The following is a 14,020-nucleotide window of genomic DNA, read 5'->3' as shown; positions in this document are numbered from 1 at the left end:
AGTTGCTAGAATGAGGGGTCCCTGGGTGGCTCAGTCGGTTAAGTGTCTGCCTTCAGTACAGGTCATGATCCCAGGGTCCTAGGATCGAGCCCCGCATTGGGCTCCCTGATCATCAGGGAGTCTGTTTCTCCCTCTTCCTCTGCCCCTACCTCTGCCTGTTCTCTCTCTCTCTCAAAAAAAAAAAAAAAAAAAAAAAAGCTAGAATGAACCTGGGTTATTTCCATAAGAGAAAAAACCCTATTTCTGAAATAGTATGAAAGAGGCAATAGAGAAATTTACTTTAAAAATAAGCATGTTTTACAAATATAGGCTAGTATTTAAAATTAAATGTATTCCACTTTGTCACAATTCAACATGTTTTTTAAAAATCATTATTTTTATAGTCTCCTCTAATCCTTTCCCTTTCTAGTTTGCTTGCTTTTTAATTTTTTTTTTTTTTTATAAAGTAGGTCTTTTAAATGATCTAAACCATGAATTTGGAGCATCAAAATACCTACCAGAAAAATTTCCATGGGAAACTCGATCGGGTACCGATTGAAAGAAATTCTGATACATTTGTTGATTCTCAGCACAACAACAGCAGTTAGAAATAGTAGGATGCTGGTAGAATTAGCTTTTGGGAGAGTTACACAGTAGTTAACTATGTTCTGAAAGAAAACAAAATTACAAAGGCTTAGAAGGGGGTATGATAATTGCCTTTATCTAGAAAATGACACTCTCTCTAGATTAGTTCAAAAAGAAATCCCTAGGCAGTGTCTCTGGGCACAAATGTCTTTATGAGCATTACTAGCACAGTGAGGGCAAATGGGAGGATATATATATTTTTTTAAGTTGAAAAAGAGATATTAAAAGATAATAATGCCTGATAAGGAGAGAATACACTTTACATGTTTCAGTGTAATGGAAAGGACCCAGGAGTTCTGTTTATCAGCCTATTCTTTACTAATTTTTCTAGACCATTGATGATCTTTAGCATGGCTCCTATGCCATTCTTGCATTAAGGGACTACGTGGCATTTTATATTCTTTAGATGTTTTAGGATACAGGTCTGCTATGAGGCATGTAATAGGAAGAATTATGATATGTTACAGTATTTTAAAAACCTAATTTTAATGAAAATCATGTTTGTTTAAAGGACTGGGCAAAATGGTTAGTGCAACTGAGAACGTGATCCCACCGGCATCTGCAATTAATTAAGACTGTGAATCTAGAAGAGATGAAATTATTTCTAAGACCTTGTTGACCCAGCCGCCTATGCAGGCGTCTCTCCACTCGGGTCCACTTCCTTTTGGAGGCAAGGGGAGGGGCACCTGTATCTCGGGGTGAGGGTAGAAATTACTCACATAGAAGAAGGAGATGGGACCAGCGTGGAAACTAATCATAATCCCGAAGATGCAAGTCAGTTGGGACAGAATAATGTGTAAAGCCGCGGCAGCCAGGTAGGCGCTGATTGCAGCCTCCGGAAGGTACGTGGCCACGAAGCCAAAACCTAACAAGCCCATTGATAGCTGCAGGAGGTTCAGATGGAAAAGAAAACCAGAGTGAGACACAATGTCATCAAACCAACAAAGGCATCAATTAGGCGCTCTCCGGGAGGTTTCCAACAAAAAAGTTCAGTTAAGCCCCTTGGGTAACTCTTCCGTCTCTCTTTTTCTCAGCGACTGAAATTGACGAGCTACGTCCCTGGTGTTAACTCCGGAGCTCTCCGCACCGGCGCTAGCCCACACTTCCTTCTTGCTTCAGGAGCACTTAAGCTTAAGTTCTTGCCCTAGAATCTATTGACCTTATTAATGTGAGGTTAACAGTGACCAAGTGGTGATCAGAACAAGCTTTTGCCTTTTTAAGGGCCCTTTTGTTAAAAGCTTTGATAGCCCTTTTCAGGAGATGTTAATATCCCTGCGAGGAATGCGGCTTTTCACAAAGGAAAAGACAAGTTAAAAAAAACCCCGGGTTCCAGCTCAAACTCCTCAGCCTTTGACTTTTATCTTTACTAAGAATGGTTAAACTGAATTTATGTCTTCAGGATTATATATATAATAGATAATATGTATATATTATATAACATATATAAGACGTAAATTCAGTTTCTATAAATCCAGTATACATAATAAATATAATTTATATATTATATATGCATAGTACATGTAAAATACTATATTACATTTAATACATAATTTATATATTTATGTTACATAAATAAATGTAATTATATATGTTATATAATTATAATTTATATAATTTATCTGATTATATATTCATATATAATTACATATAATAATTCTATATTTATATATAATTACATATACCACAAATTATACATTAAATATAAGGTTACAATATAGTATTTTATATGTACACATGCATATATAATATTTAAGTTATATATGTATATTATATATATGTATTTTTAAATATACAAAGGATCTAAAAGGGTAGACCCCAAACTATTAATAGAAGATACTTTTGGGGAATGGGATTAAAGTTGGGGCAATATTGGGGTGCCTGGGTGGCTCAGTCAGTTAAACATCTGCCTTCAGCTCAGGTCCTGATCCCAGGATTCTGGGATCAAGCCCAACAGGAGGCTCCCTGCTCAGTGGGGAGTCTACCTCTCCCTCTCCATCTGCCTCTCCCTCTCCATCTGCCTTTCCCCCCAGCTCATGCTCTCTTTTGCTCTCAAATAAATAAATAAATAAAATGTTTTAAAAAGGTTGGGGCAATATTTTAAGATTTATGCACTTTTTTTTATTAGAGACTCTTGCGATATACATATCCATCTATTCCCCCCCCCCCCAAGTAGGCTCTATCTCCAATGTGGGGATTGAACCCAAGACCCTGAGGTCAAGAGTCACATGCTCTACTGACTGAGCCAGCCAGGTGCCCTCCATCTTTTATAATAAAAAGCAATTAGAAAATTATGGATAGAGGGTGAGCCCCATTCCCCTTAAGAAAGTAGGTTAAGAAAACTTGCACAGCCTAATGAAGAAGATGGGGAAAGATAAGTCTTGAAGCCTACTATTGTTAGCTGCACCTTCCACTGCACTAGAAGCTCTCAGAAAACAAACTTGGAAGAGTAAATCTTTGAGGTTTAAAAGCTTTTGTTTCCAAGCTTTCAGTCAGTTGAGCCCTGTCTCTCTACAATCTCTGGTCATTACTGTCCATAATGTTCTGTTACTCTAATCGCGCCAGTCAGCTTCCTGTCTTTTGTGTGACTGGCTGATTTCTATTTCTGTGCTTATGCATGAATCCCTCTTTTTTTTGCTATTTCTGCCAATCCATGTCCATCATCTCTTTCAAGAGCTCAATAAAATTCCTCTTCAGGAGATGTGCTGAAAAGAGCATGATTCCTAGGGATGAAGAACTTGGCTTCAATCCTGGTTCTGCCACTCACTGGCTGTGTGAGCTTGAACAAGTTAACTCAACTCTCTGAGACTGTTTCCTCATCTATAAAAAGTGAATAATACTCAACATGCAGTGTTTTGTATGGATTACATTGTATAATACATGGAAAACACTTAAATCTGAGAATAGTGACAGATGCACATACATTATCACTCATTCTTCATGCCATCTCTTTCCTTCCACCTTGTAAGTGGCAAATATCTATAACCATAAAACTCTTTCTTGCTCAATTGTAATGTGGCATCAGAATCTGTGTTAATCTAATTTTCTAGGCAGCCAATGTCAATCCATCAGAGTTGGCCTATGACATGAAACCTATTGGCCATTCTTATAGAAAGCAAGTACTAAATGTTCAGTGAATGAAGAAAAGTCTCAATACACGGTTGTTTCCTTCACAGACAACTCCAACCAACTAAAGGTTATTCCTGTACTTCACATTGTTTTGACACTGAACACTTCACTTTTATTAATATTAATTTGCACTTTAAAATTATCTAAAGTGCAGGTTCTGGAGGTAGACAACCCTGAGCCTAATTCCCAGTTTGGGATCTTACTGGCTGTGTCACCTTGGGCAATTCACTTAACCTCTCTATACCTTTTTTCCCTTAAAATATGGATCATAGTAATACCTACCCTCATACAAGGAGTTGCAAGGATCAAACGAGATGGATACATGTAAAGTGTTTTTGAACAGTGACTAACATATAGCAATAAATGTTATCTATTATTTTCTAGTACAGACTTTTTAAAATCTAAACTTTTTATTTTAGATAACTGTAAATTGATATGCAGTTGTGAGAAACAATACAGAGAAATCCGGTGTACTCTACTCAGTTCCCCCCAATGGTAACATCTTACAAAACTATAGTTGACCCTTGAATACCACAGGGGTTAGGGGCACCCCCCCCCACAGTTGAAAATCCATGTATAACTTTTTTTTTTTAAGATTTTATTTATTTGAGAGAGGGAAAGTACGAGCAGGGGGAGGGGCAGAGGGAGAGGGAGAAGCAGACTGCTGGGCTGAGCAGGGAGTCTGATGCCGGGCTTGATCCCAGGACCCTGGCATCATGACTTGAGCCAAAGGCAGACGCTTAACCGACTGAGCCCCCCAGGTGCCCTCCCCCCATGTATAACTTTTGATTCCCCCAAAACTTAACTCCTATTAGCCTACTGTTGACTGGAAGCCTTACCAATAACATAAAGAGATGATTAACATATATTTGGTATATGTGTTACATACTATATTATTACAGTAACATAGGATAGAGAAAAGAAAATGTTATCAAGAAAATCATAAGGAAGAGAAAATACATTTACAATACTGTACTGTATTTAAAAATCTGCATATAAGTGGGCCTGTGAAGTTCAAACTCATGTTGTTCAGGGGTCCATGGTAATTGTTTTAAATATTTCTTCTACATACATTTTGAACCACATCACAGTGTTATAATTTCATTTCAACCATCAAACATAATTTAGAAGGCACAGGAGGACAAGGAAAATCTATTATATTTATCCATATTTGTACTCTTTCCTTTGTTCTTTCTTCCTTCCTGATGTTCCAAGATTCTTTCTTTTATCATTTCCTATTCAGAGAACGTCCGTTCACCATTCTTTTAGGGTAGGTCTGCTGGTAGCAAATTCTTTTAGTTTTCATTCATTTGAGAATGTCTTGATTAACCTTTGATTCTTGAAGGATATTTTCACTGGGTATATGATTTTGGATTGACAGTTCTTTGCTTTTAGCAAACAGAAAATATTGTGCAACTTCCTTCTGGATTCTATGGTTTCTGATAAGAAATCTGTTGTCAGGGGCGCCTGGGTGGCTCAGTTGTTAAGCGTCTGCCTTCGGCTCAGGTCATGATCCCAGGGTCCTGGGATCGAGGCCTGCATTGGGCTCCCCACTCTGCGGGAAGCCTGCTTCTCCCTCTCCCACTCCCCCTGCTTGTGTTCCCTCTCTTGCTGTGTGTCTCTCTGTCAAATAAATAAATAAAATCTTAAAAAAAAAAAGAAATCTGCTGTCATTTGAGTCGCTCACCTCCCTCACCTCATAGGTAAAGTGTTTCTCTTACTGCTTTCAAGATTTTTTTCATTGTCTTTAGTTTCCAGAAGATTGGCTCTGATTTGTCTTAGGGTGGATTTCTATGGATTTATCTTGTTTGAAATTTTCTCAGCCTCTCGAATCCATAGGATTATATCTTTTGCCAATTTGGGGAGTTTTCAGCTGTTATTTCTTCAAGTAATTCAGCCCCATCTTTTTTCTCCTCTCTTTCTGGGGACTCTTATGATATGAATATTAGATATTGTGTTATCACCCTACTTGTCCCTGAGGCTCTGTTCATTATTTTTTCGTCTGTTTTCTCTCTGTTGTTCTGATTGGGCAATTTCCATTGTTCTTTCTTTGAGTTCATTCATTCTTTCTTGCCTCCTCTATTCTGCTATTGAGCCCATCCTTTGAATTTTTAATTTTGGTTATTGTACTCTTCAGTTTGGAAATTTCCATTTGCTTCTTCATATTTTCTGTTTACTTGCTGAGACTTTCTATTTTCTCACTTGTTTCAAGCATGTTCATTGTTGCTTGCTGAAGCATGTTTAGGATGGCTGCTTTAAAATCTTTGCCAGATAATTCTAACATCTCTGTCATCTCAGTGTTGGCATCTTTTTATTGTCTTTTTTCATTCAAGTTGAGATTTTTCTGGTTCTTGATAAGACAAGGAATTTTAAGTTCAATGGTAGACAGTTTGGGCACTATGCTAAAAGACACTGGATCTTATTTAAACCTTCTGTTGTAGCTCACTTATTTTGACAAAGTGATGGCAGGGGAGGGGGCAGGTGCCATCTCGTTACTGCCTGTAGATGCACAAGTCCAGCTTCTCCCCTAAGTTTACGCTGACAGCTGTGGCAGTAAGGACTCTTCATTATTGCTGGGCAGAGGTGGGAGTTCTGGCTACCCACTAGCCCTCTGCTGATATTATCCTGGCTGGAAGAGACAGGAATGCCTTACTTCTTCCCACTTGGCCTCCACTGACACTACAACAGAGGGGGTTGTCTTCTTCACTAGGCCATCTCTGACACCACCCCAGCGAGGAGTAGGAAGGGGGTCTCATTACTGCACAGTGGGAATGAAAGTCTTGACTCCCTACTTGGCCTTCTCTGACAACATCCCAGTTGGAGGGTGGGTGGGCACTTCATTACAGGTGCGTAAGGGTGAAAGTCTAGGGTCTTCAGTTGGCTTTTGTTGGCATGAGGGCATTGATACCACAGTTTTGTTTTGTTTTTCCTTGGTGTTTGTCTGGAGTATAGTAGTTATTATGTAAAAGTTTTCAACCTTGCTAGCCTTTTTTGGTGCTGTGGCTATAAAGAACAGACTTCTGTTAGGGCTGTGTGTGTGTGTGCACGCACAGGTATTAGCATCTTGGGTTTCTGGCTTCTTCAGCACCAAGTCTGAAATATAAGAGGAAAAAGAAAACCCTGGAAACTCACCACTACGTTGTTCCTTGGATTCGGAGGTTCTGAGCCAGTTTGCCTTCTTCTTTCCACTTTTCAGAGTCTCTTATGTTTGTGTTATATATAGCGTTCCAAGGTTTTTAGTTGTACTTAACAGGAGGAATAGGGAAAAGTACATCTATTTCATCTTCCTGGAAATGGAATGTCTCCTCCTTTATTAGATGAAAAATAAACTGAGGCTCAAAGGAAGGGAGAGAACATACCCAGGGTTATGTAGATAATTCATAGGTTGCTGACTTATTGCTTCTTATTTTGTCTTTTCCTACAAGATTGAATTTTAAACCACAGGAATATCATCTTTTTTTATTTTTGGTCTCTATCAAAGTACCAAATTCATATTTCTGTATCCAGTTGTTATAACATATTGATGCTTACTATGTGACAGGCTCTGCGCTGAGGGCTTTACATGTATTTTCTCACTTAGTCCTCATAAGTACCCTGCAAAATAAATGTTATTATTCCCATTTTGTACACAAGGAAACTGAGGCCCATAAAGGTAAGGTGATTTAAGTAAGTCATATAACTGGTATCAGGGCCGGACTTTGTAGGCTTTCAGTAAAACCTTACCTTATAAAAGACGGTCCCAGGAGAGATCAGCAAAAATTAGCTAGAGAGTAGATTGGTTGCAAAAATAGAGAAATAAAGCTAGCACATGTGACTTTAGTTCAATGGGTGAAGCTTTAGATGGTAGACTCTGAGAGAAAATCAAAGACACACCAAAAGTAAGTTTTGATATTTTAATATGTCATTGATACTATTGTCCTTTGGCCGTGCTCCTGGAATTTTAGGAAAAGGATTCCAGGTCTGACTCTAATGCTTACTTAACCCAAAATATAGTATGTGAGCCTATGAGTGCTAATCTTGTTGAAAGAATATAGAGAGGTTTTTTTTTTTTTAAACATGAGATCATGAATAGAACTCTAGATCATAGTCCCTAGGACCCTTCTTTAGTTTTAGAGAAGGGACTGATGAGAATGTTCAGTGTCTCATCCTAAATCAATGGTGAATGATTTCTGAGGAGGGGAGAAGTTTTGTCACTAAGGAGAGCCTATCCACACAACCTGTAAGTTTTCCAAAAATAAACCACAAAAGTTCCAGATATATAACAACAGATAACAGGAGCAACAAAAGGAAGGGGTTCATTTGTAGCTCCTTTATTTATTTATTTCTTCTTCAGGGGTTCAGAGACTCAGATCCTACCTGAATAATCCCAGTCAGAAAAGTTGTGGATGCCACCACACTCAAGGATCTGTTATAGTCCGCAAGGAAGGAGGGCTTAGAAAAGTCATCCCTGATGAAAGTTCCCAGAATCAGGTGGCCATTGTTGAATGGGTACAACCTCAGGACATTGATCATCAGAGCACTCATAAGGAAGAAGGAACCTATGAAAGAAAGTGTTGAGGCAGAAAGTGCAGTTTTAAATCCAGGTAACCTGACATATTTGACAAAAGCAAGGCATGGTCTGGTGTTGTTTTGTCTTTGATCTGAAGAACTTTTCTTTTTTGAAGGTGGCCATTGGAGAAGTAAGAAAGAGCAAAGAAAAGAACTCTGGCTCCACATGCCATGACCAACTCCCAGAATTTAGATCTTGGTGGTCCAGGTATTAACCTCTTTACAATATGGGCATATGGAGTGGGATTCAAAGAGAAATTGGCTGGAAATGCCTATCAGGCTCAGCCACTGTACCTGCTCTTAGAGATGGTAAATGAGATTGTGGGGAGTGGATCAGAAAATAAAGCTAATCAATAATAATAAGAAAAATAACAACTATCACTTATGAAGTATTTACTAGGTGCAAAATGACACTGAGCTAAACCTATTTCAAACATGATTTCATTCAGTCCTCCAGTCCACATAGTCACATATAGGAGCAAAGGCGAATCTTACCTTTAAATTGCCTAACAGAAACAAAACTCTAGTAGCCTTATTATCAGTATTTGGAAATGATTGCAATATGCCCCAGGAACTTGGAAATATGGGAATAAAATTGTTTGCTCAGTTTCCAAATGTAAAATCAACACATAATGGATTTTAGTAAAGACATGTGATATTGTCCTTAAAAAAAAGGCAGGATTAGCACTCCGCATCTAGAATAATGGGATGGTAACCAGACTGAATATACAAACGTATCTGGAGAAAAGGTGTGTCCGTCAAAATGATCAATGTTGGTTGGGTGGTCAGTTGTTCAGTGGGGAAGCCAAGAAAAAGGCACTTTACTAAGTAGATGTTGGCAATGTCCTTCCAAGATTATTGCGCATTTTGTGGTTTGATTTCTATGCTGGTTTACTTAAGTGAAGAAAATGTGCTGCTTATATGACCTTCAACTAGTTTGGTCCCTGTAACAGTTATTTCTAATTATAAATTAGTAGATGGACTTTGACTCAGGGAAGGAAGGTGCTTATCCTATGGATTTGAGTGCTTTGATTACTGTGACAGCATTTTCTCATTGTAAATTAATAAGCTAACATGGTTGTTATAAAGTAGGCCCATGGACTTGGGTTATTACAGGTCCAGCTGAAAGATGGATCCACTCTAGGAATATTGGCAAACTTGCCTCTGGATCTTCTGGGTTGAGGGCAGTCAGATTTCAGTGTGTGGGAATTTCACCAAGGGTAGTACCTCTGCTGTCTAATTGCTTTGGGAAACAGCTGGCTGGCCGACTTGTCTGGCGGTGACATTAATAATGGCTCAATCTCGAAACTCTTAGCGCTCACCCTATGGATAGAATGTCCATCTTTTGCCTCCTTTTTTTCTACCTTAAACATAGCTTTAATTGGGGTTCTTAGCCAATAAGGGAATGATTGAGGCAGAAAGTCCATCCACCACCTGTGGTTCCAGTGCCGAACTCACCAATGGACATTTGATGACATGATCCAAAAATGACATAAATTACTGAAGAACAGAAAGCTGCATAACAGACATTGAGAGGAGGAATCAGTTGCCTTGCCAGCAAACTAAACGTCAGGGCTGAAAAACAAGATAATTTAAGTAAGGAAAGGTAGGCTGGCTTTTCATCTTTAATAAAAACTGTAAAGAATATTTACAATAAAAATGATCCACGTGTCTCACTGACTGAGTGTGGTAACAACATCTCTTGACATATAGCCCTTCACTAGTCCCTTTTATTACCTCCTTTGATACCTAGCTTCTCCTCCCACTTTACCATGTGCTTTTACACCTCAGTTCTAAATCACAGGCTCAAATACCTCTCACTTCAAGGTCTTCATGCTAATCGTGGAAAACAGATGCCACGACAATAAGACCTCTGCTTCCAACAGCTCAGAAGCAGCCCCATTTCACCCCTAGTCTAGTAGCAGAAGGCCCTGGGGAATCCTCTAGGACTGGAAATAAAGCTGGAGAGCAAGGCAAGAACCATGCTTAATTGGCTTGATTCCATGTTGGCATGTGTTTCCTCTCTTCCATATGCCAATTATTTAGGTCTCTTTCTTCAACAACTCCTTCAATACTTACTTTCTTTTCCAAGAACACCATGAGAATTTGGAAATTTTGAAGCAAATGGATTAACATGCATGGTGTCATCCTTTGATGTCTCAAGCTCACAGCTCCTGCCCTGAGGGCCTATCTTTTTTTTTTTTTTTTTTAAGAGAGAGAGCGAGAGAGCACACATGCACATGTGCAGGGGTGGGGGAGGGTTGGCGGTGGGGCAGAGGGAGAGGGAGAGAGAGACTCTTGAGGAGGCTCCACACCCAGCATGGAGCCTCATGCGTGGCTCAATCTCATGGTCCTGAGATCACGACCTGAGCCAAAATCAAGAGTCCGATGATCAACCGACTGAGCCACCCAGGTACCCCTGAGGGCCTATTTTCAATTTACATCTTACCGTGTGCTCTTCTGAATTCAGTTACAAGTTCAGTGAGTCAATTTAGTGTCTTAGACAAGCAAGGCTTTGTGTGTGTGTGTGTGTGTGTGTGTGTGTGTGTGTATAGAAGTTCAAACACATACAAAAATAGAGTATAATGAGCTCCCATATACCTATCACCTGCTTCAACATTGGTCAACTCATGGTCAATCTTGTTTCATCTATTCCCTCACTCCTTTCCCACTTCATATTATTTTTAAGCAAATCCAAGACATGAAATTATTTCATATATTGATATTTCAGTATATATCTTTAAAAGAAGACCCTCTTTTTTTATCTTTAAAGTAACCTCTAAGCCCAGTGTGGGGCTCAAACTCATGACCCCGAGATCAAGAGTCTCACGCTCTACCAACTGAGCCAGCTAGGTGCCCCAAAAGAAGACCCTCTTCTATTTTATTTATTTATTTTTAAAAAGATTTTATTTATTTATTTGAGAGAGAGAGCGTAAGTAGGGGCAGAGGCAGAGGGAGAGAAAGAGGGAGAAGCAGACTTCCCACTGAGTAGGGACCCCGATGTGGGACTCTATCCCAGGACTCCAGGATCATGACCTGAGCTGAAGGCAGACTCTTAACCAGCTGAGCCCCCCAGGCACCCCAGAAGACCCTCTTTTAATTTAACTACAATACCATCATTATACCTAAGAAATTAATAATGGTTCTTTATCAAATAGCCAGTAAATGTTCAAATTTCCCCACTTATTTCATAAATGGTTGTGGTAGAGGGCCCCTAAGATGATCTGCAATGGCTAATTGGTATTCATGCCTCTGTGTGATCCCCACCTCTTAAGTGTGGGATGGACCTAGTAACTTGCATCTAATAAACAGACTACAACAAAAATAATAGGATGTCACTTTTGAGAGCAGGTTGCAAGAAGATTATGGCTTCTGTCTTGGTTGCTCTCTGACTCACTGTCTCTTTCATCCAGGTCACCACCTGCCAGAGTTGGCTTCGAGAGTGTGTGACCTATGCAATTAAATAGGGCTTAGAAGGCTCCACACTTGGCTTAATGCTCTACTCTGACCATTTTGAAATTCTGAATAATTTTTGAACTAGGGGTTCTCCACATAGCTGATCCCATCAGCTGCCATGTTAGGAGGACACTCAAGTGCTCTTGGAGAGGCCCACAAGGTGAGAAACCCAGCCTGCCAGCAAACACATGAGTTAGCCTGAAGGCTGATCTGCCCCAGTAGAACCTTGAGATGACTGACAGCTTGATTACAACCACACGAGAAACCTTCAGCCAAAGATTTGCTGGGTTTTGGGGTGATCTTTAAAAAAACATTTGCTATTATATGTTGTACTATCTTTTACAATCTTTGTATTAGGACTCAAATGAGGTTCTCACATTGGTTGATAGGTCTCTTAAATCTTTGTAATTTATAGTTTCTCCTTCCACATTTTTTTTTCCTAAGCAAGGCTCTAATGATTGCACAAACAAAAAACCAAACACCCCCCAAAAAACACCCCCCCAACACACAGAGAAAAATTGCTCAAATTAGCTTAAGCAAAACAGGAAATTTACTAAAAGAGCACAAAGGGCAGTTAGGCCACATCAGAGACTGGAACCAGAACTAAAAAACCATCAGGATCTAAGGCAGCGATCTCCCTATTTTCTTTGTCTCCAGGCTTGCACAGTCTCCTGTCTTTGTTTCCAGTTTGGGGCTACTGTGAACAACATTGTCATGAATATTCTTGTACATGCCTCTTGGTGCATCAATGTACAAGTTCCTTGGGATTCTATATCCTGAAGCATAACTGCTGGGGCATTTGCCAGAAAATGCCAACCTGTTTTCCAAATGGTTATACAATTTACACTCCCACCAGCATTGTGTGACAGTTCCCATCATCTGCATCTGTATTAGCACATGATACTGTCAGATTTCAATTTTTAGTGTGTATGAGTTAGTGTCTTACTCATTTAAACTTCACTTTTCACTTCACTGATTGTCAATAATGTTGATCAGTCTCATTGAGTTGTTTCCTTACAGATTTGTAGGAATATATATATTATAGATTTAAATCCTTTGTTGGATATATGTATTACAAATATCTCTTCCATTCTGTGGTTTGCTTTCCAGTCCTCATGTATCTTTACATGAACAAGACTTTTACTTAATTCAATTTATTAGTCTTTTCCTTTTAGGCAGTCTAGTGCTTCTCATGTCTTGTTTGAGAAATCATTTTCTACTTCAAGATCATGAAAATATTCTCCTACATAAACCTAAAAAATCTTTGTTTTACCTTTCACATTTAGGTCTTTAATCTACCAGGAATAGATTTTTGTTTATGGCATGAGGAAGAGGTCTAAAAATTGTTATTTGTTGTTGTTGTTATTGTTGTTTTTAGTAGGTTCCACGCCCAGCATGGAGCCCAATGTGGGGCTTGAACTCATGACCCTGAGATCAAGATCTGAGCTGAAATCAAGAGCTGGACACTTAACTGACTGAGCCAACCAGGTGCCCCTAAAAATTGTTTTTTTCATGTAAGTATCCAGTTGTTTCATATCATTCATTAAAAAGTTTGTTTCTATAGTGACACATCTGATATAAACTATGCAACATATATTTGTGTGACTCTTTTCTGTTCGATTAGTCTATCTCTGCAATACCACACTGTCTTGCTATTTTGTAGTAATTAGTTTAGTAATAGTTTTGATAAGTTAGTCAAAAATGCCTATTTTTATTGTGAAATATAACATACCTATAGAAAGTGCATTAAAATAGATGTTGATGGGGTGCCTGGGTGGTTAAATTGGTTGAGTGACTGACTCTGGTTTTTAACTCAAGTCATGATCTCAGGGTGTGGGATCAAGCCCTGAGTTGGGCTCTGTGCTCAGTGAAGAGTCTGCTTGGGATTCTTTCCCTCTGCCCCTCCCTCGACTCATGCACTCTCTCACGTGCACTCTCTCTCTCAAATAAATAAATAAATCTTTTAAAAAATAGATGTCGAGCTGAATAAATACTTATAAAACAAACACCTTTGTTACCACCACCCAGGTCTTTGATTACAATTCTACCTATCCCCACAAAGGTATTCATTATTCTGACTTTTGTGATAATAATTTCTTTGCTTTTCTTTATAGTTTTACCCATAGTGTACATATTTCTAAACAATACAGTTTAGTTAAGTTTGAATTTTATATTAATGGAGTTACACTGTATGCAATTTTTATTTCTGCTTCTTTTGCTCGATGTCATGTATATAAGAGTACTCCATGTTGTGGTGAGTTGCTTG

General features: G+C 38.9%; 1 protein-coding gene across 1 annotated transcript in view; it reads right to left on the bottom strand.

Annotated features, from left to right (window-relative positions):
* The window catches only part of SLC26A8 (solute carrier family 26 member 8), a 77,407-nt gene that overhangs the window by 49,564 nt on the left and 13,823 nt on the right, over window positions 1-14,020 (bottom strand). The window contains exons 3-6 of the mRNA XM_032410120.1: window positions 9,757-9,873; window positions 8,107-8,288; window positions 1,344-1,508; window positions 498-647 (exon numbers count right to left, since the gene is read on the bottom strand). Coding sequence (XP_032266011.1) covers window positions 498-647; window positions 1,344-1,508; window positions 8,107-8,288; window positions 9,757-9,873 — 614 coding nt within the window. The remainder of the gene's footprint in view (window positions 1-497; window positions 648-1,343; window positions 1,509-8,106; window positions 8,289-9,756; window positions 9,874-14,020) is intronic.

The sequence above is a fragment of the Phoca vitulina genome, unplaced genomic scaffold, assembly GCF_004348235.1.
Source record: "Phoca vitulina isolate PV1807 unplaced genomic scaffold, GSC_HSeal_1.0 scaffold11, whole genome shotgun sequence".
NCBI classification, from domain to species: Eukaryota; Metazoa; Chordata; class Mammalia; order Carnivora; family Phocidae; genus Phoca; species Phoca vitulina.
The sequence above is the reverse complement of the archived record's forward strand: the minus strand, read 5'-3'. Positions and strand labels throughout refer to the sequence as shown.